Source organism: Danio rerio, chromosome 23, assembly GCF_052040795.2.
Source record: "Danio rerio strain M-AB ecotype USA chromosome 23, GRCz13ab, whole genome shotgun sequence".
NCBI classification, from domain to species: domain Eukaryota; kingdom Metazoa; phylum Chordata; class Actinopteri; order Cypriniformes; family Danionidae; genus Danio; species Danio rerio.
This window is the reverse complement of record NC_141043.1, coordinates 900,197-926,873: the sequence shown is the minus strand read 5'-3', so window position 1 is coordinate 926,873 and position 26,677 is coordinate 900,197. Positions and strand designations below refer to the sequence as shown.

Sequence of the window (26,677 nt, the reverse complement as noted above, 5' to 3'; positions counted from 1 at the left end):
GTTGTGTTTCGCTCTAGCAGCGCCGCTGGATTTCAGATGCTTCCCGGAAGGACAGAAAAAGGCTTTTTCATCCGTAACGTCCCGGTGGAATAACGGAGATCATCATATCTGGACTACTCTTCACGAATAAACCAAGCAGATTTAATCATATGGTGCAAAATACAGCAGAGAGACCCTCACCAGGACGTTTACACATAATCAGTTAGAGATATATTAACATTCAGGTTGACTTAAAGGGAGAGTTCAGCCAATAATGAACGTTTACTCAGTATTTACTCACTGTCAAGCAGGCTTTAAACCTTTATTAGTTCTGTTAAACACAAATGAAGATACTTTAAACAATGACTTCCATAGTAAACACAAATAGAATGGAAGTCGATGGTTTTCAGCATACTTCAAAATATCTTCTTTTGTGTTTTACAGATTAGAGAGACTCTTAAAGATTTGAACCAAGTGACGGATGCGTAAATAATGATATAATTTAATTTTTGCGTGAACTATCCCTTTAGGAAAACCCCCTCAGGACTCTGAGACATAAACAAAAAAGCTATTGCTAGCACACAGTCACTGTAATTATTAGCATTATCGTTGTGTAGCCCATCGTCCGCTTCCCAGAAACATTGTCCACATTTGTTGATGGCGTGAAGTTATGCAAAATAATTCTGGGAAGAAAATGATGTCAGGATTGAAAACGGAGATACGCTGCATTAAATGCTCTCACGCTTAGAGTTTTAGTCTCGTTTCTAGTACAAATATCTAAACAATCTTAAATCAAGAAGCATTTTCAGGGCAAGGAGAAAATATAGTCTTGTTTTTAGTAACAATGAGTCAAGATAAAGTGAGTTGTTCATTAAAACAAGCAAAATAGTCTTATTTTTTCACATTATTTTGCTTGTTTTAATAAAAAAACTCACTTTATTTTGACTCATATCTGAAAACGAGACTGTATTTATTGCTTGTCTGTTAGATGCTTCTTAATTTAACTAGTTCGTAGATATTTGGACTAGAAACGAGACTAAAACACTAAGTCTAAAGGCATTGTATGCAGTGTAAATATCTGTTGGTCCCTTTAAATCTGATCTGAGTACAGCCATTGGTGGTGCAGAAGGCTGATTGTACGCAGTGTGCTATGCATATTTAGCGCGTCGGATGTTTCTGACACGAGAGTCTATGCAGAACTGAACTTGCACAGTAGATTAAACTTTCCTCTTGAAGAACCGGCACAGATTAGGGTTTACGCTTTTGGATTATTAGTGAGCATTGTTGTGCTCAAAAGTTTACACACCCCTTGATGATTTCTAGATTTATTTCTAGTTTTTTAACTTGCATTGTTTTGTCATGTTTGTAGTCTAAATGTCAAAACATTCTTAAATTGAGAAGCATTTATTGAGATAAGCAAAACAAATCATGTTGATTTAAGAAATATTGAGTCAAAATGAAGTGTTTTTTTTCTTTAAACGAGCTCAACAATCTGCCAATGGTGTCAGTGAAGTAATCTTACATCAAAAGTAACATCAAGATCATTCTGCTTACCCCATTGTCAGATTATTTTGCTTGTTTTAATGAAAAACTCACTTAATTTTGACTCTTTATATCTGAAAACAAGACTATATTTATTGCTTGTCTGTAAAATGCTGCTTAATTTAACTAGTTTGTAGATATTTGGACTAGAAACGAGACACAAACATTTTACAGTGTAAGATATTTTACTTAAAAGGCATTCACATATAGTTCACAAGGACAAAAACATAGCTTAAATAATTAAAACAACCCTGTGCAAAAGTTTACACCTCAGGTTTTTAATAATGTGTGTTTTCCAAGGGTTTTTCTGCTTAGTGATGGTTGTTCGCACGTCTCTGGTTTCTTCTGAACAGTTAAACAGTAGGAAAATCCTCAATGTCCTGCAGATTCTTCACTTTTCCAGCATCTCTTCTGCCTTTTCCAGACGAAATGTATGATTGTAGATTCATCTTTTCACTCTAAGGGTGTTTTAGGGACTTAAATATGACTATTAAACAAAAGGTTTAAGCCAGCAATGTCAAACTCAATTCCTGGAGGGCAGCAGCTCTGCACAGTTTAGTTCCAACCCTGCTCCAACACACTCACCTGCAGGTTTCAAACAAGCCTAAAGGACTTCATTAGTTTGATCGGGTGTGTTTAATTATGGTTGGAACTAAACTGTGCAGAGCTGCGGCCCTTTTGGAACTGAGTTTGACATCCCTGGTATTAAGCCCTTGATGATGCTCCAGAAGGAAAAGCAAGGCATTTAGACCCTGGGGGTGAAAACTTTTACACCCAATGAAGTCTTCCACATTTCAATTGTATTCAGTAGAAATGTTATTGTTTTACATTTAGTAGTGCCATTCGGAAATATCAGAAGATTCCTGCATCTTTAACAGATGCAATTTACCCTGATCGTCATTGTGTAAAAGTTTTCACCCCCCTGGCTCTTGATGCTTTGTTTCTTATTCTGGAGCATCAGCGAGGGTTTTATCCTATTTTAATGGTCATGTTTAAATCCCTTAATCATCCTCAGATGAATTTACAATCATAGATTCAATGCTGGAAGAGGCTAAAATCAGCAGAAGATGCTGGAAAAGTGGAGAATCTGCAGAAGATTGAGGATTTTTCTGTAGAACAGCCGACGGTTAACTGTTCAGAACAAACCAGAGACTCATCATCAACAACTATCACAAGCTCAATAATCTGCCAATGGTGTCAGTGAAGTAATCTTGTGCCAAAAGTAACATCAGATTATTCTGCTCACCTAATTGGCAGATTATTTTGCTTGTTTTAAGGAAAAACTCACTTCATTTTGACTCATTATTTCTGAAAACAAGACTATATTTTATTACTTGTCTAGAAAATGCTTCTTCATTTAAAACTTTATAGATATTTGGACTAAAAACAAGAGAAAAAACCTGAATTTTTACACACCCCAGGTTTTTAATCATGTGTGTGTTTTCCAAGTGTTTTTCTGCTTGGTGATGGTTGTTGATGAGTCTCTGGCTTGTTCTGAACAGCTAAACGTTGGCTGTTCTGCAGAAAAATCCTCCATGCTCTGTAGATTCTCCAGTTTTCCAGCATCTTCTGCAGATTTTAGCCTTTTCCAGCCAAAACATATGATTGTAGATTCATCTTTAAACTCTGAGGATGATTGAAGGACTCAAATGTGACTATTAAAAAGGTTTAAACTCTCGCTGATGCCCCAGAAGGAGAGACGATGCATTAAAACCCCAAGGGGGTGAAAACTTTTACACACAATGAAGACGTCCACATTTCTTTTTTATTTGGTAGAAATATCATTGTTTTCTGTTTAGAAGTGCCATTAGATTCCTGCATCTTTCACAGATGCAATTTACCTTGTTCGTCATTGTGTAAAAGTTTTCACCCCCTGGCTCTTAATGCTATGTTTCTTATTCTGGAGCATCAGCGAGGGTTTAATCCTATCTTCATAGTCATGTTTGAGTCCCTCAATCATCCTCAGATGAATTTACAATCAGATTCACTGCTGGAAAAGGCAAAAATCTACAGAAGATGCTGGAAAAGTGGAGAATCTGCAGGACATGGAGGATTTTTCTGTAGAACAGCAGATGTTTAACTGTTCAGAACAAACCAGAGACTTGTGAACAACCATCACAAAGGAGAAAAACACATGAAAAACACACACAGCACTGAAAACTAGGGGTGTGTAAACTTTTGCACAGAGTTATTTTTAATATTTTATTTATGTTCTGTTTTTTGTGAACATCTTTTATATAAAATATCTTCCTCAGGACTTTACCAACTAAAAAAAAACCCATTCATTTAGTATGATCTCTCTTATTTTGTTTGTCATTTTAACAGATACTTTAAGTGGGTTTGTGTAAACGTTCGAGCACAGCTGTATGTGTCATGACTATCTAAGCTGTGCTAGATTATATATTAGCTTTTTTAACGCGAGTTTAATGTGGACAGAGAGAGTTTGTGAGTTTGTTTTTGTGAGCACTAAGTGCCGTTGTGTTTCTTTTTGTAGTTTATATCTACACAATCACAGATCTGATTTTCACATGGTAATTTGTCTTAAATGTCTTCAGAAAGGCAGAAAGACCGTTTAGTTTGATGGTAAAATGGTTTCTACAAGGAAATGAGCTTTGCTTTTCCCTTTTTTATTTTATTGGATAATAGAATATATCTATATATGAATGAATGAAAGAAGTTTTGAAAGAGATTTTTGTATATAAGATGCTTTGATGCAGAAAGAGACTCTAACAAAACCCAAGTCTTATTTCACTACAGATGGAAAGCGGAGGGAAAGCTTATGCCATTCACTCCATTAAGAAAATATATATCTTTGTTTTAGGAGCATTATGATTTTTGTTCTGTCGTCTTGTGTCATTGTTCATTTCATTTAAGCCTATCTCAGTACTGTAATGTCTTTTTTTATTTTACTGTAAAGTATGATTTTTGTGATTTATTCACCAATACAGATTATTGTGAAACTGTTTTTGCATCCTGTTTCCTGCAGTGTCTGTGTGTTGAGAGAATGCATTTGCACAATACAGCTTTGTGTGTTCGTGTATGTTGTCTCACAGCAAGAAGCTCTCTGGTTCGAGTCCTGGCTGGGCCAGTTGGCATTTCTGTGTAGAGTTTGCATGTTCTCCCCGTGAGTTCTGAAGGGAAAAGGGGTCCAACACTGTAGTAAGGTGTATCTAATAATGTGGCTGGTGAGTGTATAAATGTGTTTAAAGGGATCATTAAACCACAACTGTGTTGACTGCACCCTCAAGTGGTTTTAAACTTTCTGTTACAGACAGGGGATATTAATGAATGCTGAAAAGCAGTTGGCCTAACCATAACTTCCATAGTAGGAGAAACAAATATGGAGGTCATCACTTGTGATTAGCTTTCTTCAAAATATCTTAGAAACAAGTGAACTCTCCCTTTAGATTTATCTAAATTGACAAGTTTAGACATTTATAAACACATATAGCATGAAAGAGTATTTCATTAATTCATTAAACTAGGCTTTCTGAAGAAAAGTTTAAAAGAGCAAGCGGGGAGTTTTCATACAGCTTTAAATCTAGTGCCTACATACAGACCCAGCTGCATTAACTGCTGTGGGCGGAGTGATACACTGCTGAAGCATTCATTCATTTTAATTGCGCTGCATGTCAGAGATGTTTGTGGTGCGGCTGTTGATTAGTTTTATTACTCAATGAAATCTCGGGAATGCGTTCACCTCATAAACTGGGCTTTGTACCACAACACAGGGCAAGTGTTTAAGAGCTAACACGGGAAAGATTCTTGTTAGGGCAGGACTGTTGAATCCAGAAAGACTTGAGATAATTATGTTACCCGTCATTCAGCAAACGCGGTTGTTGCTAGAAGAGATACAGCTGCGGCCGGAAGTTAACGAGAAGTATTTATTTCATATAATAGGTTATCAATTAATTATATTTTATTAAGGTCTACCCCAAACCCAACACTCACAGTACAGTAATTATACCGAGTATTATTCATGTTATTTATTAACCTATTCATAATTATTGAAGTCTACCTACCCCATCTACAAACCCAACCCTCACCGTAATATAAAAACTGTAATTTCACCGAGTATTATTTATAAAATTACACATTAAAATGTATTTTATTAATGTCTACCCTCAAGCTGAACCCAACCCTCACGAATTTGAAAACAAGTATCGAATATTGATCATATTGTTTATTAAATTACTTATTTAATTTTATTTTATTAACGTCTACACCTCACAGTAATGTGAAATAAAAATTATTTTTGTACAGTCTCACAAAAATTATGCTAGATTGATGGAATCCGCAGCTGTATCCCTTCTAGCCTTTACCCGCATGGCAACATCAAGTAGAAAGCGAGTTCTCGTTGGCGTGTTAGTCTCGCTCAAACAATGAAGTTGAAACTGGTTGTTGGATTAAGTGTTCACGAAGAAGTGTTCACACATCTGGCTGTCACTTCTGCTCATTCAGTTTTCCTCCCTGTCCTGGGAGTACAACACAATGTAACGCATAAACACGAACAGCCTGTCAGAACAACACAACGTTCGCCTGTTCACCTGTTGAAGAAAACAACACATTCTGGAAAGGTAGGTTTTGACACTCGGTTGCTGATTTAAGATGATTTTTGCTGGTCGTGAGCGGCTTTAAGAGGGTCAGTTCACCTAAAAAACATGTTTTTTATGCATATTGTGCTCGGCCGCACTGCTGACGTATACCGCTGATTAGGGTTGCCAGGTTTTCACAACAAAGGTAGCCTCGAATGCCCAAAACCAGCCCTGAACTCAAAATATGCCATTCCTGTATGTAAAAAAAATTCTTTACATCATGGAATGCATTATACAGTTTCTCTCTCTCTTTTTAAAATTACTGTATATTGGTAATGCTAAACATTCAAAGCTTCAGATTGACATCTGATGAACTCAGTCCTCCAGCTTGTGGTGATGCTTTTTTTTTTTTTTAGTTCTGTTTAAATATATTTTGCATCACTATTTATTAAAACATTTTGTTTTACTTATAAAGATTCAATTAAACATAGGCCTGTAGCCAGCCTGGTGAAAAGGGATGTTCTTTTTTTCTTTAAATATGGACCCTTTTGCAGTTATTATTTTCTATTTAATCGTGAGGTTTAAATACCATTTAAGCACTATCTTTTGCATGAATTAGCTTGTCAGATGGTCATCAACCACATTTTTTGATGTACCAAAACCATTTCCTAAAGATTTAGAAGAAAAAAATATGAGAATAATGCTTATTTTTCCAAAATAAATTTATTACATCACATATCATTAGAAAAAAAAGGATGCTGCTCAAGTTTTCAATGAAAAACTAGCCGTTTGTCATTTCAAGAGTTCACACTTAGCTGATGATTGATTATAAGCAAGTTTGGCATGCTGTCCCGGGAGAGAGCCCTGAGCTCGAAGGTTCTTGAGCCCTGGGCTCCCTCCCGTTTGGAGGAAGAGAGGGGAGCCTCGAGCTCAGGTAGATCTCGACAACTCCCCTTTTTATAATAGCTAAAGATTAAGATTGAAGGCTATTAAAAGATATGCTGCATTATTAGATTACCTGTATTGAAATTTAGATTTAACGATTAACTTGTTGTACATGTTTTTGGAATGTGGGAGGAAACCGGAGAACCCGGGGAAAACCCACGCAAGCACGGGAAGAACATGCAAACTACACACAGAAACGACCACCGGCCTGTTAAGGAACTAGAACCGGTGACGTTCTTGCTGTGAGGCGACAGTGCTAGTCACTGAGCCACCGTGCTGCCCTATGGAGGGAAAGGTGAAAAGGTAGGGGTGGAAGGGGGGATTCTTCAAATTGAAGATGACTGTAGTGAGAAAACCCTGGCTCTTTATAGTGGTTAGGAATGGCCTGATTGGTGGATCAAGCATGCTAATGCAGGACCAGCCGTGTTCAATCATAATCACGTGCTCCTCTCGAAATTAGTTTATGAATAAACTTCACTTCAAGAGTTCACACTTAGCTGATGATTGATTATAAGCAAGTTTGGCATGCTGTCCCGGGAGAGAGCCCTGAGCTCGAAGGTTCTTGAGCCCTGGGCTCCCTCCCGTTTGGAGGAAGAGAGGGGAGCCTCGAGCTCAGGTAGATCTCGACAACTCCCCAAAATGCTCCGCTCGGGACAGCAGCCGCGTATTTGAAGAACCCCCCAAAAGGCACAGGAGATTAATGCCATATCCGGCTGCTGAAAAGTGATACAGAAATAGCTTGGAGGAGCAACAGAGACTGGTGTGGGTGTAAAAATTAACTGAAAGTGCTTATGTATGACTATGTGTGCTCCCGGGTTCTGTTAATTGTAAGGACCAGCGGGAGAGTGAGTGGGGTAAGTGTAAAGGTTTAAAACATATGTGGTGAGTTTCGTAAAGGTTTAGTATAGTAGTGATGGAAAATAAAGCTGTAAGGTTCTGCGGAGCTGTAGCTGCAGATGAGAAGCGGTTAACTGATTAACCGCTTTGGCAGTCCAATGGGGAGTGTGTCAGTAGTGGTATGGATAAATGGTAGTGTGCGTGAGCTCCGGTGGAGCGACACTGCTGCAACAGTGGTGCAGGGGGGATGAAGCTCGGCTGAGCGTCTCTGCGACTGCAGAGGTGCGATGGTAGTCAGTACTAAGGGGAAGAATACGCTTCTGCAGCAGCGTTTTAACTGCTTTAGCAGTGCTGGGAGTGACAGAAGTGGTATAAGTGTAATGGAAGTGTGCATGAGCTCCATCAGAGCGTCACTGCTGCAGCAGTGGTGCAGGGGATGTAAATGATGCTCGGCTGAGCGTCTCTGCTGCTGCAGAGGTGCAATGGAAGTCAGTATTTGTAAGGGAAATACGCCTCCGCAGGGACGTTTAACTGCTTTAGCAGTGCTGGAGAGTGTATCAGTATTGGGTTGCTAAATGAAAGTGTATATGCGCTCGCTGAGCGTCACTGCTGCGGCAGTGATGTGGAGGGGAGTGATGCTCGGCTGAGCGTCTCTGCGACTGCAGAGGTGCGGTGGTAGTCAGTCCTAAGGAGAAGAATACGCTTCTGCAGCAGCGTTTTAACTGCTTTAGCAGTGCTGGGAGTGACAGAAGTGGTATAAGTGTAATGGAAGTGTGCATGAGCTCCAGCAGAGCATCACTGCTGCAGCAGTGGTGCAGGGGATGTAAATGATGCTCGGCTGAGCGTCTCTGCTGCTGCAGAGGTGCAATGGAAGTCAGTATCTGGAAGGTAAATACGCCTTCGCAGAGACGTTTAACTGCTTTGGCAGTGCTGGAGAGTGTATCAGTAGTGGATTGCTAAGTGGAAGTGTATATGCGCTCGCTAAGCGTCACTGCTGCGGCAGTGATGTAGAGGGGAGTGATGCTCGGCTGAGCGTCTCTGCGGCTGCAGAGGTGCGGTGAAAGTCAGTTTCTAAAGGGAAGTGCGCTTTGGAGAGCTGATTAACAGCGGTGTAGTAGATAGGAATCAGGCACAGTAGACTAACTCTGTGGCTGCAGGGGTGCATAGGTATTCAGAGTCTGGTGCATTATATGTGTGAAAGCAATACATGTTCCCGCTAAGCCTTTACAGCTGTATTATAGCGGGGAGTGTGGTGATGGAAAATAAATTGATACTACAATGCAATGTAATTAAGTGGAGCTGCTGTAAAGGTGTGATGGTGGTCAGTATGTAAGCAATACGAGTTCCCGCTAAGCCTTTATGGCTGTATTGTTGCGGGGAGTGTGGTGATGGAGAATAAATTGATGCTACAATGCAATGTAATTAAGTGGAGCTGCTGTAGAGGTGTAATTGTAGTCAGTATGGAAGCAATACGAGTTCCCGCTACGCCTTTACGGCTGTATTATTGCGGCGGAGTGTGATAATGGTTAAATTTTTTGAAAAGTGTACATGTGAGCTTTTAAAGAGCTTCACTGCTGTGGCAGTGGGAGCTTGGGGCTACCCCTGTGGGAGTCCGAGCTGCGGAGAATGAGTGCAAGTGAAATTAAGAAATTATGAAGAGAAAGAGAAGGGAAGTTTAATAAAATAAAAAGGAAAGTTTAGTAAAAATGAGTCCTATGCAACTAAGAAAGAAAGTAGGAAGAACACACAGAGTCGTGCTGCTTGGAAACTAGGTTGAAGTCTGCAACCGAGAATCAGCTGGGCTTCTCTAAGTAAATATTGGCTGAGGCAAATTGAGGATTTAGAGGTGTTAGAGGACCAATGACAGAGTTTATATCTGTTGTTGGAAGACTGTTCAGGCAGGGCGTCACTGCTGCAGCATTGGTGCAGGGGAAAAAATAATCTCAGCAGAGCTTCTCTGCAGTTACAGAAGTGCAATAAAATCAGTGGTGCAGAGAATTAAGGCTAAACAGCCGTCTCTGCAGTTGCAGCTCAGGCAAAGCTTAACTGTTGCAGCAGTGGTGCAGAGGGAGAATAAGGCTCGGCAAAGCGTCTCTGCAAGAGCAGAGGTGCAGTGGTACTCAGTATTAGAGCCTCACACGGAAATACTAAGTACTATTAGCAGTGATATTTAGAGATGAAAGTGAAAAGGGGCTCAGCTAGAGCGTCACTGCAGTTGCAGTGATGTTAATGGGGTGTATAGTTAAGTGGAGCACCTAAACAGTCGATATTAGTAAGTTTTGAGTGCTCCCGCAGGGACGTTAAATACTGCCTTTAGTGATATGTAAAGATGAAGGTGAATAAGGCATATGCTAGAGGGTCACTGCGGTAGCAGTGGTGCTTTGGGTGTGCAACTCTGCGGAGCATTTCTGCGGCTGCAGTGGTGTAGTGGGCCAGTATGGAGGCAACTTGTGCTCCCGCAGAAGCATTTACTGCTGTATTAGTGCGGGGAGTGCAACGATAGTGGTATTTAGAAAATTTGTAAGTGTATGCAAGCTCATTTAGAACGTTCCTTTTGCAGCAACTGAAACTCAAGACAACTCCTGAATTGGTCGGAGCTGTGGTGAATGAAAGTGAATAGAAGTATAGGATAGTTTGAATTTGGAGAGAAAAAGTTAAAGCTAGAAAAACAGGGAAGGGTAGCGAAGGAGCTCCTATGTTAAATAGGAAGGGAAATAGGAAGGAAATGACAGAGTCATACTTCATACCCAATAATGCATGATGGTGGAAGTTGGCTGGAGAGGATCGGCTGGGCTTCCCCGAGGTGGTATTGCTCTTCTGTGGTGTAAAAATGCTAAGAGGTTTAGAACCAGGGCCGGAGTGGGACACCTTTTCAGCTCTGGAGTTTCAAGCCTCAGACCAGCCCACCTCAGTTCACGACTGACTATATTAAAATAAGTAAATAAATATTTCCAAATCAGTTTCTAATGGCACTATCATGTCTTTTTTTTTTTTTTTTTTTTTTTTTTTTTTTTTTGAGAAAACAGCTGCTTTAGAACTTCAAATGTTCTACAACCCTAACAGTATTATATGTCTTATCAAAAAATGAAAACACTAAATTACTCTAGCAAGGATCGAACCCAGGTCCGCAGCGTCTTAACCTAACGTGCCAACCACTCGACCACAACAAAAGAGAAAAGTTGTGGTAAAATAATGAATAAAAAGCTGTGGTCAAGTAAATGAATTAAAAAAGTGTCACTGCTGAGAGCAACAGATTCTGGAGCTAGGGACACCGGCCCTCGCGGCCAAAAAAAAAAAAAACAGACCGGCCCACCGGGAATTCTCCCGGTCCTCCCGATTAGCCAATCCGGGCCTGTTTAGAACAGGTGTGTGGGGGAACGGATATCATCCTGCATCCCTTCATCCTGCGAAGATAGATCAGATATGGTTAGGTGTATCGTTGGATTGAAATGTCATACTTAGTTCAGAAGACTTAAATTAAAAAGGCTAGTGTGAATATGGCATCGAGGGTGTGGGCTATGTGAGTGGAAAAGTGTCATTTGCAAAGAGTGTAAATGTATTTAGAAATGGATGTGGAGTGTAATAGGTTGGATGAGGGTCAGCTTCTGCAACCAGCTGACATGATCTCTGAAATGAGAAAAACAAGAGAGAATCAGAAATGACATTACAACATGGTACATGTATAGCAAACACAATGAATTATTTTAGCTGATAACCATGCGGGGCGTCTTAATAAGAGCATGGGCAACTAAGTGTGGAAGTGCCTTTGTTAATGCATGGTACGAAGCCTCATTGTCGCAACGAGCAAAGATAGTAGAGGTAGGCATTTGTCCCTCCTAAGGATGGCAGATTAATGGGAAATCTGCTCGTCTAGTGATCCTGATGTACCTCTTGAAGACAGGGTAGGTGGAATTATAGTGGAGTTTAAACCCCTTGGTTTGTATCTAACGCAGAGTCAATTGATGAAACATCAGACATGTCAGAAATGTCCTCCTCTCATTCGTGGAAGTCAAAGCGGGAAGTTTGTTTCTTTGCTGTTTTCACATCTAACCAACTTGCCATTATAAGCTTATGGCTTATAAGTGTATGGACATGAGTCACTGGGGCATATTACGATTGGACTTCTATGCCTAATGCGTTGAATGTTTTTCAGTAGCAGAGTAAACTTTTTAGAAGTTAAACTGCTATCAGATGTGGCAGTTTTTTATTTTATTTTATTTTTTATTTATTTTATTTTAATTTTTTTTTTTTTTTTTTTTTTTTTTTACATTTTATAATTATTTATTTTCTTTATTATTTATTTATTAATTTATGTATTTATTTATTTATCATCTGCCAACATCAAACCCTGAACTTAAAATTAATGTCACCATTTAGTAGTAATTGTGTAAATGTAATGATAATCATTCATGAGCTTGTCATGAGAGAGGGTGGGACCATCTCAAATTTTTGAGAGTTCATTGGATGGTGACGCTTCTCCTTTCAGCTATTGGCTCGAAGGAGTGTCAATCAAAGTTGCAGAAAAAGGCTGGCAGCCATTTTGTTTGCCAGAGAACTAGTGTTATGATTGGAGATGCTACTCTATTGAATGCACCACAGCGACTAGTTTGGAGGATTAACATGGATGTTTATCAATGTATGCATAAGTTGTGGACTGATGTTTTAAGGATTGGATTGTCTACAACCTTGATTGAGAGGTGAGTCATTCTATTCACGCTAGAATCATCCTTTAAAGATGGATGTTTAATCTTAATTGTAGTTTGTGAGGCTTCCCCTTAAAAAGTGTCATGTATGTTACCGCTGGTGCACCCCTAGAAGAGAGTTCAGCTTGAATCGCAGGCATCGAGAGTTTAGGCAAAGTTCATGGATGGTGATTGAGTTTTTACTGTGATCTTGTTGGAGAATTGGGTTGAAGACACAGAGATTGCATTGTGTGAGGCAATTGAAGTAGAAGGTTGAGAAGTTGTAGTTGGATAAGTTGGTGTAGCTGGAGAAGTTGTTGTTGTTGGAGAAGTTGTTGTAGCTGGAGAAGTTGTTGTAGCTGGAGAAGTTGTTGTAGCTGGAGAAGTTGTTGTAGCTGGAGAAGTTGTTGTAGCTGGAGAAGTTGTTGTAGCTGGAGAAGTTGTTGTAGCTGGAGAAGTTGATGTAGCTGGAGAAGTTGATGTAGCTGGAGAAGTTGTTGTTCTTGGAGAAGTTGATGTAGCTGGAGAAGTTGATGTAGCTGGAGAAGTTGATGTTGTTGCTGGAGAAGTTGTAGCTGGAGCAGTAGCAGTAGCAGTAGCAGTAGCAGTAGCAGTAGCAGTAGCAGTAGCAGTAGCAGTAGCAGTAGCAGTAGCAGTAGCAGTAGCAGTAGATGCAGAGCAGTGTATTCTTCAAATTGAAGATGACTGTAGTGAGAAAACCCTGGCTCTTTATAGTGGTTAGGAATGGCCTGATTGGTGGATCAAGCATGCTAATGCAGGACCAGCCGTGTTCAATCATAATCACGTGCTCCTCTCGAAATTAGTTTATGAATAAACTTCACTTATTAGGCAAACACAAACTGGCCAGCACATTCAACTTACCTCAGTCACGCTGAAGCAACAGCCAAAAGAGGATTCCGCTTGGTCTCAAAGTCTTCTACGATAGTTATTTTCACAATTTATTATGGCATAGCAGTCAAAATAGGACAAATTCAGGAAACCCACGCCAACACAGGTGGAACATGCAAACTCCACACAGAAACGCCAACTGACCCAGTCAGGGCTCGAACCAGCAACCTGTAATACTGTAATAAAATTACCAATAAAGACACTGAATACACACCTTGTTTCTTTTTTATTCACATCCTTCTGGTAAAGCAGAGTTCACTTATTCAAGAAATGAACAGCTGATGGTTTCCAGTCAGCGGTGTGTGCTGGTCACATTCAAACCATATACACTTTAAAAAACACCAAACATCTGTCTAAAACGTGTGCTTTTACATCACATGCTCCTAAGCCACAAATACAGACAAAACAGGAAAACACGATCTGTACACGGTCAGACCCACGCATTCAGAGATCCGGGGTTTCCATCATGGCACATGGGCATCTTGTTGATGAGGCTTAAAGCAATGTTTCCCGCTCAGCACAAGTTTGAGTGCCGACATCTAAAATCATCTGTCTGAGAAATAAAAGAATCTGTGTATGAGTCACGATTAAACGCTAAATTAATGCTCAATTATATTACAGTTTGAGAAATGAAACTAGTTGGACAACAACTTTACAAGAAGGGTGCGTTAGTCAGTGTTTGTATAGTATTGTTAAAATCATTTCACAACCACAAACAATATGCGATTCTGAGTGCGCCTCACACAGGTGAGTGGGCTTGACAAACCACCTGTAGAAAACACACTCTTTCATCTCTCTAAGACGTTAACAGACATATGCACCAGTTTTTGCACCATACACTTTCTTAAAATCACTCCATATCTCTTAAAACATTGTGCATTTCTGAGTGTGCCTCAAGCAGGTGAGTGGGCTTGACAAACCACCTGTAGAAATCACTCTCTTTAGTCTCTTTGAGACGTTAACAGACATATGCACCGGTTTTTGCACATTTGCTTTCCTAAAATCACGCTATATCTCTCAAAAGCATTGTGCATTTCTGAGTGTGCCTCAAACAGGTGAGTGGGCTTGACAAACCACCTGTAGAAAACACTCTCTTTAGTCGTTCTGAGACGTTAACAGACATATGCACCAGTTTTTGCACCATACACTTTCTTAAAATCACTCCATATCTCTTAAAACATTATGCATTTCTGAGTGTGCCTCACACAGGTGAGTGGGCTTGACAAACCACCTGTAGCAAACACTCTCTTTAGTCTCTCTGAGACGTTAACAGACATATGCACCAGTTTTTGTACCAGACACTTTCTTAAAATCACTCCATATCTCTTAAAAGCATTGTACTTTTCTGAGTGTGCCTCACACAGGTGAGTGGGCTTGACAAACCACCTCTCTATAGAGAAAACTCCCCATTGAATTCTCTCCACACTAACTTCCTTTGTGTAATCAGCCCTTGTTGTGTGTGTTGTCTCGATGCCTCGTCATTTGGAAGTCACTTTGGACAAAAGAATCTGCTAAATGACTTAACGTTAATTATTCATTCATTCATTTATTCATTCATTTTCTTGTCGGCTTAGTCCCTTTATTTATCCGGGGTCACCACAGCGGAATGAACCACCAACTTATCTAGCACGTTTTTAAGCAGCGGATGCCCTTCCAGCCGCAACTAATCTCAACCCTAACCCTAACCCATCACTCATTCACAAACACACTCATACACTATGGATAATTTAGCCTACTCAGTTCCCCTATAGCGCATGTGTTTGGACTGTGGGGGAAACCGGAGCACCCGCAGGAAACCCACGCCAACAAGGGGAATACATGCAAACTCCACATAGAAATGCCAACTGGCCCAGCCAGGGCTCAGATCAGCAACCTTTTTGCTGTGAGGTGCTAACCACCTCATTATTTTATATTATTCAATTATTTAGGATATGCTCGTTTCCTGAATTAATCTGTGTGTTCATCGACTTCGTGTTTCAGATGCCAGCCTCAATCTTCACTTGTGCTGAACTGAAACATTGCTGTAATATCACTGACGACATCATTACAGCACAAACAGGCTCAAAATATCAGCTCGACCTCTGTTTTTCTTTTAAAGCAGAATGATTAAGTCTGGATCTTCTGGCATCGGCAGTTTACTTCAATCAAGTGCTATTCTAACAGAGCTTGTGCAGGATAACACATGTACTGCAAACAACTCGCTCGTCATGATCCGAGTGCAAATCACGCACTTCTGCAGCTCTCAATAAATTAAAAAAGCTATTAAAAACAACAGGGGTAATAATAATATTTACATTATTCTGCGTCTTGCATGTCCGCTGTAGATGATGTATAAAATGGCTCGTCTCCTCGACATTCGGAAACTCTGAAATGACATTCAGTCTATGTGCGCACTTCTCATTTGCTTTCAGTTTGTCTGTGTTCGCCACATTAATAATGACGCAGACAGGGTCATTTATCCACTTGTATTTGCATCCACTGTCGCTCTGGAACTGAAAGACATCTCTGGGTTATGTCCATGTCGTCCACATCTGTCCTTAAGGTGCTTCTTGTCTGCTTTCTTGTCTGCAGTCGAGTTGCTGTGGTTTCAGCTTGTGCTCTGTGATCGCACTGTAAATAGTCAAAAATAAAAAATTTGCTAGTTAGTTAGAATCAAATTGCAGCTTTTTACAATCTAGAGCACATTTCTCAATGCTTCAGTGAACTTTAAACAAAACTCTTAACAGTTCATTACACATTTAAAGAAACACAACACATACAACATGTTTACAGAATTAAACAGCTATGTTTTATTATTTCTAAATACATTCAACTGATCTCTGGGTCTGGCCGGAGCACTTTTAGCTTAGCTTAGCATAAATCATTGAATCGGATTAGACCATTAGCATTTAGATCAAAAATTTTCAAAAACATTGCGTTTATTTTTTTTAATAGGCTCATTTTACACAGTTAAACAGTTGAGTTTTACCATTTCTGAATCCATTCAATATCTCTCAGAGCCAAGCAGGAGCACTTTAAGCTTAGCTTAGCATAAATCATTGAATCGGATTAGACCATTAGCATTTTGATAATTTTTTTTTTTTTTTTTTAAATAGGCTCATTTTACAGAGTTAAACAGTTGAGTTTTATTATTTCATTCATTTTCTTGTCGGCTTAGTCCCTTTATTAATCCGGGGTCGCCACAGTGGAATGAACTGCCAACTTATCCAGCACATTTTTACGCAGCGGATGCCCTTCCAGCCGCAACCCATCTCTGGGAAATATCCACACACACACACACACACACACACACACACTACGGACAATTTATATATATATATATATATATATATATATATATTTTCCTGAATCAGCTGATTTCCGGGTCTGGCAGGAGCACTTTTAGCTTAGATTAGCATAGATCATTGAATCAGATTAGACCAGGGGTCACCAATCTCTGTACTGGAGGGCCGGTGTCCCTGCAGGGTTTAGCTCCAACTTGCCTCAACACACCTGCCTGGATATTTCAAGTACACCTAGTAAGACCTTGATTGGCTTGTTCAGGTGTGTTTGATTAGGGTTGGAGCTAAACTCTGCATGCAGGACACCGGCCCTCCAGAAACAAGTTTGGTGACCCCTGGATAAGAATATTAGCATCTCATTAAAAAAACACCCTTCTGTAGTTACGCCATGTACACGTACTGTAAGTATTTATGTAGAACACAGCATAAGTTGTGGTCAGAGATTATAAATGTCAATCATTGTGTGTTTATATGTTCGGCTCAAGGTGTACATGGCTGGTTGTTGGCCTCTATAAAGTGATATTAATGAGCGATGTCTGACCTGTCCTGTGTGCAGTTCAGTTTTCTGTGTCGGAGCAGCTGGCCACGGCTCCAAACACCTCCAGTGGCTCTGAAGTGTGAGACGCCGCTCCTTCTGATGGGAACCGGCTGTAAGAAAACACAAACATTAACCCTTCTGTTGACTGATGGGTTAAAAATGACCCGGGCGGCATTTTAACTGCAGAACAAAAATAAACAATTTTTGTTTATTTTTTTATCTTGAAATTTGGTGACATTTTCTAAAATGACCCCATCATTAGAAAAAAATATAGGAAATAATAATAATAAAAAAATATATGTAGGAAATACAGAAAATTAATTGCTCTGTTAAACATTATTTGTGAAATGTTTAAAAAAAATTAAAAAATTGTACGTATAAACCCTGAATGAACGTTTTGAAGAGCTGATGCATAGCAGCCTCACACACAAGTGTGTCTCCAGGATTCTTCTCACCTGCTGTGTGTTGGACTGCGGCTGTATGCAGGACTATAAGCCCCAGCGCTCAAGGCACCGTCCGGCAGTTCTCCATCCGCCAGACCCACTGCTAACTGATTCTGCCAGTTTCCCCCTCCGCTAGCAGTCGACGACACTAGTGAGAAACAGAGGCGTGATGTGTTAAACGATGTTCAGTTTCATCAGAAGAGGCGAAACCGCCCCCACAATGATATGGTGCTGCGTTTGATCTTTAGAGCTTTGGTCTCAGAAATAAAGGTAAGACAGCTGTCACTGGGGTGGTTCCTTTTCTAAAGGTACACATTTGTACTTAAAGGGTCCATGTTGGTACCTCAAAAGTATATATTAGTACCAATATTTTTAAGACTGGAACACTTTTGTACTTTTTAGGTATCAATATGTACCCTTGAGATATTATTATGGACCTTTCAGGTAAAGATTTGTACATTTTGAAAAGGCACCACCCCAGTGACAGCTCACGCACCTTTATTTCTGACAGTGTATATGGTCACTATCCCAGCAAGCATTTTTCTTGTTAAAAATAAGTCTAAGGGTGTGTTTGCTTTTGCATGTTGGAAGTGCAGCGCAGTAAGCATTTTCAGTTCTTTCATACGAAAGTTGAGCATAAACAGCTATGCAGTCATTATGAGATTGAAATTGGCATGCGCTATGGGATTGAAAATGGAATTAGGAGTGCCAGAAACGGTGGGCATTTCTCGACTTTATGCAAATGTCAAGCGAAAATCTCTAAGCAGAAACCAATCACTGTGGAAAAACAGGCAAGATGTTTCCAACTTTCTGATAGCAAAAGTGTAACTTTAGGCTGCGTGTCCACCGAAGTGTTTTTGTACTGCAGAAATGCAAACGCTGCTCTAAAAACTGTCAGCTACAGAGTAGTGTTGTCGTGAAAGTGGAACTTGGTACCAATGGATAATAGGCTTGGGCGGTAATCGGGTAATATGGTATACGGCGGGATCTAAAAATAGCAACCGTGTCAGTTCAATACCGTTATACCGTCATAAAAACAATGCTCTTAAATAGGAGACAAATATTAAATAATAAATACTATTTATTTAATGCCTACAAATACGTATGCGTGATTGTCATGACGGGACAGTGGAGGAGAGAGAGAGAGAGAGAGAGGTGAGGTGGGATTTCGAGTCTCGCACCAAGTCACCTGCAGTGTGTGTGTGTGTGTGTGTGTGTGTGTAAATAAGAGAGCATGCTGTCTGTGTGTCAATTGGTTCTCCCCCCCCCTCTCTCTCTCTCTCTATGTGTGTGTGTGTGAATGAGAGAGAAAGAGAGAGAGAGACACACACACAGCATCTACGTGGATGCGTGTGTGCTCGGGAGCGATATTGTAAAAAGTTACTGACCACTCCCGCGCTTTTTTCAGAAACACACACACGCACGCACACACACACACACACACACACACACACACACATATACAATGAAAGAAAGAGCAGGCGTGGTGCTGTGCGTCTCTCTCTCTCTGTGTGTGTGTGTGTGTGTGTGAGTGAGAGAGAGAGAGAGAGAGAGAGGGAGTGTGGTGCTATGCATCTCTCTCGCACTCTGTGTGTGTGTGTGTGTCCCATTCAGATCTCTAACACGAACAAGACAAACAGCTGACCGCGAACCTCAGGTCGCATATACGGTATTCAGTTTCTGGATGATTTAGGCTCAAGCCAACAGTTTGGTGACGCTGTCTGAGCCTTACGTCATATTTTTTTATTATACACGGTAATACCGGATACCGGGGTAAAATAGGGAGAAGGTTTAACGGTATCAAAATTTGGATACTGCCCAAGCCTAATGGATACTGAAGATTTAAAAACGTCCATTTGCCACTAACATTTGAGTGTTGTTGATGAATCGCAGCTTTAAAACGCTCCAGTGTTCCTGTATCTGTGGTTACACTCAGTAAACGGCGGTGAGTTGGATGAACTGATGTCAGTCATTTCTGATGAGCACGTTAACACAATGGTAGATCAGCGGTGTTTAAGAGTGTGCTCAACAGCGCTCAAATGTTAGAGGGAAATAGACATTTGTAAATTTCAGTACTGATAGGTACCACACTCCAGTATTGTGACAACACTGCTACAGAGTATCCTGCGGTTCCATTACAAGTTTAAGTGTTTAGGAGATTATTTGTTGACTGTTGTGTGGTATAGTTGCACTCCTACTCCACTGTGATTGGACAGCTAGCTCAAAAGAATAGCCCAAATCTAGACTAGTTTAGAGTAATTACTTTAAAAATAGAGTTTTTGCGGCCTAGTAGAAACTTTTTCATGACCTGGTACTGGGTCACGACCCGGTGGATGGGAACCCCTTCCCTTTTCTACATTATGTTATGTTTGATGTTATAAGGGTACTCACCTGAGGAGAAGGAGTTGGTTCGGCTGGAGTGGCTGAAGGGTGCGGGCAGCGTCTGGTAGCCCAAGCTGTGCTGGGAACCGCGGTCATACTTGTAGGTGTACACCAGCTGATAGGTGCCTGGGTCTCTGTGCCCAGCACTGCGGTTGTACCATCCCTTCAAATGCTCTGCCACCAAAGCCCTGTACATGTTCTTCGTCAGCACCTCATTCAAGGGTCCCTGCCTTCCTCTAGGGGGCCTAACGGTGGCATATGGATTCTGTGACAAATTATCCGAACCCTCTATTCCATAATGCCTGTTGCGACCCCGGCCCTGGTAGCCATGTGCAGGGTAAGTGGGATTGATGTTATAGTGACCCTCCATTTCGCTCTCGTAAACATAAGCTCCATTGGAACAAGGCTCATAATCGAAGCCAGGATACCCAGCGACGTAGTAAGCAGTTGGTCCGTAGTGGTTCTGCTGGTAGGAACTGGAGTTTTGAGGGACCAGGTTGGGCATGCTGCCTGTATTGCCATAGATCTCCACTTTGCGGTGGAGCCGGTAGTCGTGGGAGTGTGAGTCCAGGGTGCGGTAAGGAGGAGTAGCCGAGCAGGGGAGGCAGAAGTCCATGCTGGACATGCTGGTATAGGAGGAGCAGTCGTCCAACACCTCAGTGCTGTTGCTGCGGCGGGAGGGAGACAGCGGGAAGACAGACTTGTTTGCACAGTGAGAATGGAAAAGTTGTGACTGAGACTCCAAACTGCCACTGCGATGCCGGAAAGCTCGGATGTGACCATCCGACCTACAGGAGAGAAATAAATATGACTTGTTTGTTTGGGCTGAAGAGAGTACACTGACTAACCTAAACCTGTGGTGATCAGCCTGGTGATCTTAATGAGCTGATTTGGGTTGATAAATCAAGATCAGAGCTAAGGTTTGCAAGAAGGCAGATCTCAAAGGTAGAGGATTACGTAGACTTGACCTAATCTTCCTGCATCAAAGAGAAAATCACCTAGATCGGGAAGGACAAGTTTGGTTCTGAGGAGTCACAGTGTGCAGAGTTGTGCTTCAACCCTAATCAAATACACTTGAACAAGCTAGTAAAGGTGCTAGGGAGTGACAGGTCTTTTTCTCAAAACTGAACAGAACTGTGACTGAGGCTCAAAATTGTCCTTGCATTGCTAAAAACCTTGGATGTGACCTTCCGACCTACAGGATACAAATAAGTATGCCTTGTTAGTTTGAGAGTGCACTGACTAACTTAAACCTGTGGTGACCACTCATCCTCCTGGCGATCTTAATGAGCTAGTTTGAGTTTGCTAAATCAAGATTAGAGCTAAAGTTTGCAGGAAGGCAGATCTCAAAGGTATTAGATTAAGCACCTTGACCTAATCTACTTGCAGTCTATATGGGGAAGGGTAAATTTGGTTCTGAGGAGTCACAATCATGCTGAGTTTTGCTCCAACCCTAATCAAATACCCTTGAACAAGCTATAAAAGGTGCTAGAGAGTTACAGGTATTTTTCTCTAAACTCTGTAGAACTGTGACTGGGGTACCAAACTGTCGATGCAATTCCGCGGATGTGACCTTCCAACCTACAGGATAGAAATGAATATGTCTTGTTAGTTTGAGAGTGCACTGACTAACTTAAACCTGTGGTGACAATTAATCCTCCTGGTGATCTTAATGAGCTAGTTTGAGTTTGTTAAATCAAGATTAGAGCTAAAGTTTGCAGAAGGGCAGATCTCAAGGTATAGGATTAAGCACTCTTGACCTAATCTAATTGCAGTCTAGATCAGGAAGGGTAAGTTTGATTCTGTGGAGTCACAATTGTGCAGAGTTTTGCTCCAACCCTAATCAAATACACTTGCACAAGCTAGTAAAGGTGCTAGAGAGTTACAGGTATTTTTTCTCAAAACTCTGCAGAATTGAGGCTGGGGCTCCAAACTGTCGATGCAATTCCGCGGATGTGACCTTCCGACCTACAGGATAGAAATGAATATGTCTTGTTTGTTTGTTGAAAGAGAGTGCACAGACTAACCTAAATAAGAGGTGCCTAGTTCTGTCCCTTGTAATATATCAAGCCAGCCCTGCTCCAACACACTGGTCTATATTCATCAAGGGCTCCTGAAGATCTTAATGAAATGGTTTGTGTGTGCTAAATCAAAGTTGAAGCTAAACTTTGCAGGAAGGCTGATAGGATTCAGTATTCTTGACCTACACTACTTGCAATGACAGTCTTACACAAACAAAACAATGGCTGACCAGCTATTATTAAGGGCTGATGTGAAGATGATGGAGTCGATCAGAATAAAGGTTATAATTTGGAGACAAATAATTATGAAGGGATGGCGTTCGGCAGATTCACCATCATTTCAAGTATGGGTTACGAAATTGGCAGCGTATTAGTGATGGGAAGTTCGGATCATTTTACTGACTCGGATATTTGAGTCTCGTTCATCAAGATGAACGAATCTTTTTTCGAGTCATTTCGTTCATTTGGTTCAGTTTGCCAAATTACAATTACAATGTTACGAATTGCTTCCAAACACATCTACAACTAGCACAAAAGGTTGATTGCACTACAAATAAGTCATAAATAGAAAATAAGAAGGAGAAAATAATAATTCAATGTTGACCTGCTCTTTTGTCTATGAAGGCATGTTGTCTCTTTGCTCAGCTCACCTCTTCATGTCTTCAAATGTCAGGGGTCCATTCACGTTACACTGACAGTCACATAAAATCTCAATCAATGCACAGTCTAAGCCGATAGGAGCCATGATCGTTCGTTCATCACGTGACAGAATGACTCAAACCCGTGGACTCGAGAGATGAACAGTTCAATTCTTTTTCCGGCTCTAAACACGTATGATTGGCCCGTGAGGAACGAGAGACTCAGACCCGATAGAGGACTTGAGAGATGAACGGATCAATTCTTTTTCCAGCTCTAAACGCATATGATTGGCTTGTGATGAATGAGTGACTCAGACTCAGACACTGATTCGTTCAGTGATGAACGAATCACTCCCTGAGAGGACTCGTAGTTCCCGAGTCATATTGATGATTCGTTCAAAATGAACGAGACGTTCATGAACGACCCATCACTACAGCGTATGCGAAAGTGACGAAACTACTTGATAAAATGGACGTTTTCCAGGGAAGGTAGGACAAATATCTACCATTCTAAAAGGAGGCTGAATAAGGTATTTGGGTCCCACTTTATATGTTTTGCTTCACTATTTCTTTAAGTACTTTGCATCAAAAAGTAAATACAATGTACTAACACTTGTGGTGCTCTTGAGGTGGATAAGGGTCGGGTTAGGGACAGGTTTGGGAGTATGGGTAGGTTTAAGGGTGGGTTAAGGTGTAAAGGAGGTCACCAGTGTAATTACAGATCTAATCACAAGCTGTCGTGTGCCTTCATACTTCTGAATTCTGACTTTGCTGCTCTGGCAATCACAGTTCTGTAACGCTCGCAGGCAGTGGGGTTTCTGTGTTCCACTGTGCCAAGTTCATTCACCAGTGTTGTGGGTTCATGCCGAAAATGCATGCAATGTTACTGTAGAGGTAGCTTAAACTTACACTCATTCCAGGAAGAAAGAGTTGGCAACTTTGAACAACTTTAATCATAAAATAAACACAAAATACAGGTATGTTACTGCTGGAGTGTATAATAAATATAACAACAAGTATGCTACAGGACTGAACACTTGTTAGAAACACATCCCACCTGCTTCGCACTGCTCCCACAGCTCTTACCCCTCCAAATCACCAATCACAGGTTATGCGACTGTGCAAAGGCAATGGTGCGCCCACTCTGTGCACTCGATGAATAAGTATAACTTGGCCTTAAGTTGGCCTTAAGATTGAGGAGCCACAGTACTGCAGAGTTTACTCTGACCATAACCAAAGACACTTAAAAAACCTGTTAAGGTGCTAGAAAGCTATGTGCGTAAGTTTCTAAAGGTATTTCTCTTTCAGAAACTTAAACTTGGACATGAAGAAACTGTAGAATTGCACCATAATTCAAGGGTGTTGTTAGTGATGGTTTCTGAGTGGTTGTTAGTGGGATGTTACTGAACTTACCGGAGTTGGCTGCTGCTGTAGGCATTACGGGGCAGGACTGGGGTCTGTGGTAAACTGCGGGGATCCTTTGGCATTCTGGATAAAGTTTTACAGGGACTACTCTGGGCGGAGAAAACCTCTCGAGGGGTATAATAATGTCCAGGCCCTTGGACCTCATGATCTAATCTGAAAGAGAAATGTCCAGTGATTATTAAACCAAGAGCTCAGACGACGAGTCTTGCCTGTATTGAACATGTCTAGGTAACCTGTCAGACCAAAATCTAAAGACAAAAGAGATGTCGAGACATGAAGTGACAAAAGAAATGTTTCGTGTATAAGGACAATGATTATTTAGAGTTGACCTACAGATTTGTGCATGGGAAGTGGCGTACGCACATTTTCGCACCCGTTTTGTGCACATGCCATGTTTATAAATGAGACGTGCTTGACTGTTGTGTAAATGTAGGTAGCAATGCTGGGTGATAAATCGCTTTATCTATTAACTTGATTGTGTAGTTTTCATCGATTTGTTTAAATGAAACTTGGGCTGCGTCTGAAACCGCCCACTACTCAGTAGGTACTGCATTTAAATTTAAACGTACTACTCGGCCGTTAGAAAAGTGCGTTCTATACAGTATGAATGTGAAAAGTATGAATGAAATTCGGACGCACTACATCCGCCATTTTGATATAGTCACGTGATGTACCTGCGTAATTTGCGAAGCTTTACTCCTATTCATGAATTCGCTCGGAGGGCATCATGGGATAGCGCAGCATGCATGGGATGTGCACTCTAGAATCTCGCCGGAAGTAGTAAGTCATCCGGGTTCTTCTCGCATACTGTTTTTCGAATTCTATGAATTCGGACATACTAATCGGCTCGCATACTGATTTTAGCATACTATATAGTATGGAAGTATGCGGTTTCGGACGCAGCCTTGGTTTTCATTCTGAAATACAAACAGGGTGGGACAGAGTAGCTCCTCCTCTTTTTAAAAACAGCCAATAGTGTTTAGTTTCTCACCACTCTGCCAGTGAGAGTGCTTGAGCTGAAGTGCATCAAATGAACAGCCAATGAGAAGAAGGGGGCGGGGCATGTCAGACACTAAAAAGCATTTGATTGGTCAGAAAATTTGATGAGAACTGAATTATGACAAACAAAAAATTACGACAAACTGCAGTTTAGGATGTTTACATCAGATCTGAACCTGATCATCTTCTAAAAGCTAATAGATATCCTTAAAACGAACATACTGATACTAACATCTAAAAAACAAGACCTATAACGCTGCTGTTTCCTCACCCTGCGGCAAAGAAAAATAAATAAAAACACTGTTACAAAACTCTCTAAATAAAAACAATAACATGAAACCCACTAGCCTAGCGTGAGCAATTTATATGAACTGATATTGTGAAAAATAAATTGAATAAACATGTTAAAATAAACAGTACAAAACAATATGTAAATAAAATCTCTTTATACAGTGTTTTACAATCATTACAAATTTATTTTCACTGTGATTTTATTAAATATTTTAATTATTATTATGATTACTATTACTGTTATTATGAATACTATTATCATCATTATGCATTTGTAAATAAATCTTTATTATGTCATTATATCTGTTTATTTAACAGGGACAATGTTACGACAAAGACGCACCTGTTCAGAGGTCTGTCGTGGTGTGTGTCGCTGGATGAAGATCGTCTCTCGGGGTCGAAATCCAGGCCGGATGAAGACAAAGGAGGACTGAGACATGGAGAACACTGCACTGATCGAGAACGCGGCCTCTGACCGCCATCATCTGAACACACAGATCACAGTTAGTGACTGACTCTGCTGCATTTGCTTTAAAAATACAAGTTAAACAGGAGCTATTAAGTCTTATAAATGTCGTCCATTAGCCATCAGAGTGTTTGAGCTGCTGAAGAGAATGTCAGCATAGACTAAGAGGACTATAGATGTGGAGTTTTAGATGAACAGAGAGACTGACAGAAGCATCAACACACATGCACACCTGACCAGCACTCACAACACTATGGTGACACACAGGCATTTGTAGCTCCGCCCTCTTACTAAATAGAGCACAATCTCATTTGAATTTAAAGTGACAGTCACCAAAACAAGGGATAGTTCATACAAAAATATATTTTTACTCACTAATCTCTCTCCCTTCAAGTGTTTTCAAACACTTATGCCTTTGTTTCTTTTTGTTAAGATATTTTTTAAAATGCTGAAAACCAGTAACCATTCACTTTTGAAAATTCTATACTATGTATGTCAATGGTTACCGGTTTTCAGCATACTTCAAAATATCATATTTTGTGTTTAATTGGATACTACTTACTTTGTAAGTGTTTAAAAAGTAAAGCATGACAGAGTTTTAGTTTTTTTTGGTGAACTGTCCCTTTAAATGGTTGGTTTTGCATGAGGAGTGATCTGTTATGAGTGTGTTAAGCAGCACGCAATGCTGACGGAGATGGCACTGGAAGTGGGGTAATGTGTTGTAATAAATCTTAATTAGATGGCACAGAGAGCTGATAGCGGTT

At 40.6% G+C, this 26,677-nt stretch overlaps 2 protein-coding genes and 2 long non-coding RNA genes across 30 annotated transcripts in view; 2 read left to right on the top strand and 2 right to left on the bottom strand.

Moving 5' to 3' along the window:
• Positions 1 to 4,484, top strand: part of rbm10 (RNA binding motif protein 10) — a 40,490-nt gene extending 36,006 nt beyond the window's left edge. For 5 of the 22 annotated variants that reach the window (XM_087306353.1, XM_087306341.1, XM_087306357.1 and 2 more), the window contains 2 exons: positions 21 to 2,599; positions 3,550 to 4,484. In XM_087306353.1, the coding sequence (XP_087162479.1) occupies positions 21 to 93 (73 nt within the window). In that variant the 3' untranslated portion in view covers positions 94 to 2,599; positions 3,550 to 4,484. Of the gene's footprint in view, positions 1 to 17; positions 3,188 to 3,433 lie in introns of all 22 variants that reach the window. The other 17 variants (XM_087306350.1, XM_087306338.1, XM_087306349.1 and 14 more) reach the window with 7 other exon arrangements.
• Positions 4,485 to 5,834: 1,350 nt separating this feature from the next.
• Positions 5,835 to 25,996, top strand: LOC147838126 (uncharacterized). Its single transcript, XR_015523013.1, has 2 exons — positions 5,835 to 6,098; positions 25,766 to 25,996. It is a non-coding gene; the product is annotated as an uncharacterized LOC147838126 (long non-coding RNA).
• LOC147838127 (uncharacterized) lies at positions 10,586 to 11,280 on the bottom strand. The gene is made up of 2 exons (XR_015523024.1): positions 11,144 to 11,280; positions 10,586 to 10,761 (listed from the first exon to the last, which is right to left on the bottom strand). It is a non-coding gene; the product is annotated as an uncharacterized LOC147838127 (long non-coding RNA).
• The window catches only part of frmd4bb (FERM domain containing 4Bb), a 72,190-nt gene continuing 59,149 nt past the window's right edge, over positions 13,637 to 26,677 (bottom strand). For all 6 annotated transcript variants that reach the window (XM_087306318.1, XM_087306319.1, XM_087306317.1 and 3 more), the window contains 6 exons: positions 25,791 to 25,932; positions 24,146 to 24,310; positions 20,083 to 20,861; positions 17,704 to 17,839; positions 17,252 to 17,358; positions 13,637 to 16,039 (listed from right to left, as the gene is read on the bottom strand). In XM_087306318.1, the coding sequence (XP_087162444.1) occupies positions 17,268 to 17,358; positions 17,704 to 17,839; positions 20,083 to 20,861; positions 24,146 to 24,310; positions 25,791 to 25,932 (1,313 nt within the window). In that variant the 3' untranslated portion in view covers positions 13,637 to 16,039; positions 17,252 to 17,267. The remainder of the gene's footprint in view (positions 16,040 to 17,251; positions 17,359 to 17,703; positions 17,840 to 20,082; positions 20,862 to 24,145; positions 24,311 to 25,790; positions 25,933 to 26,677) is intronic.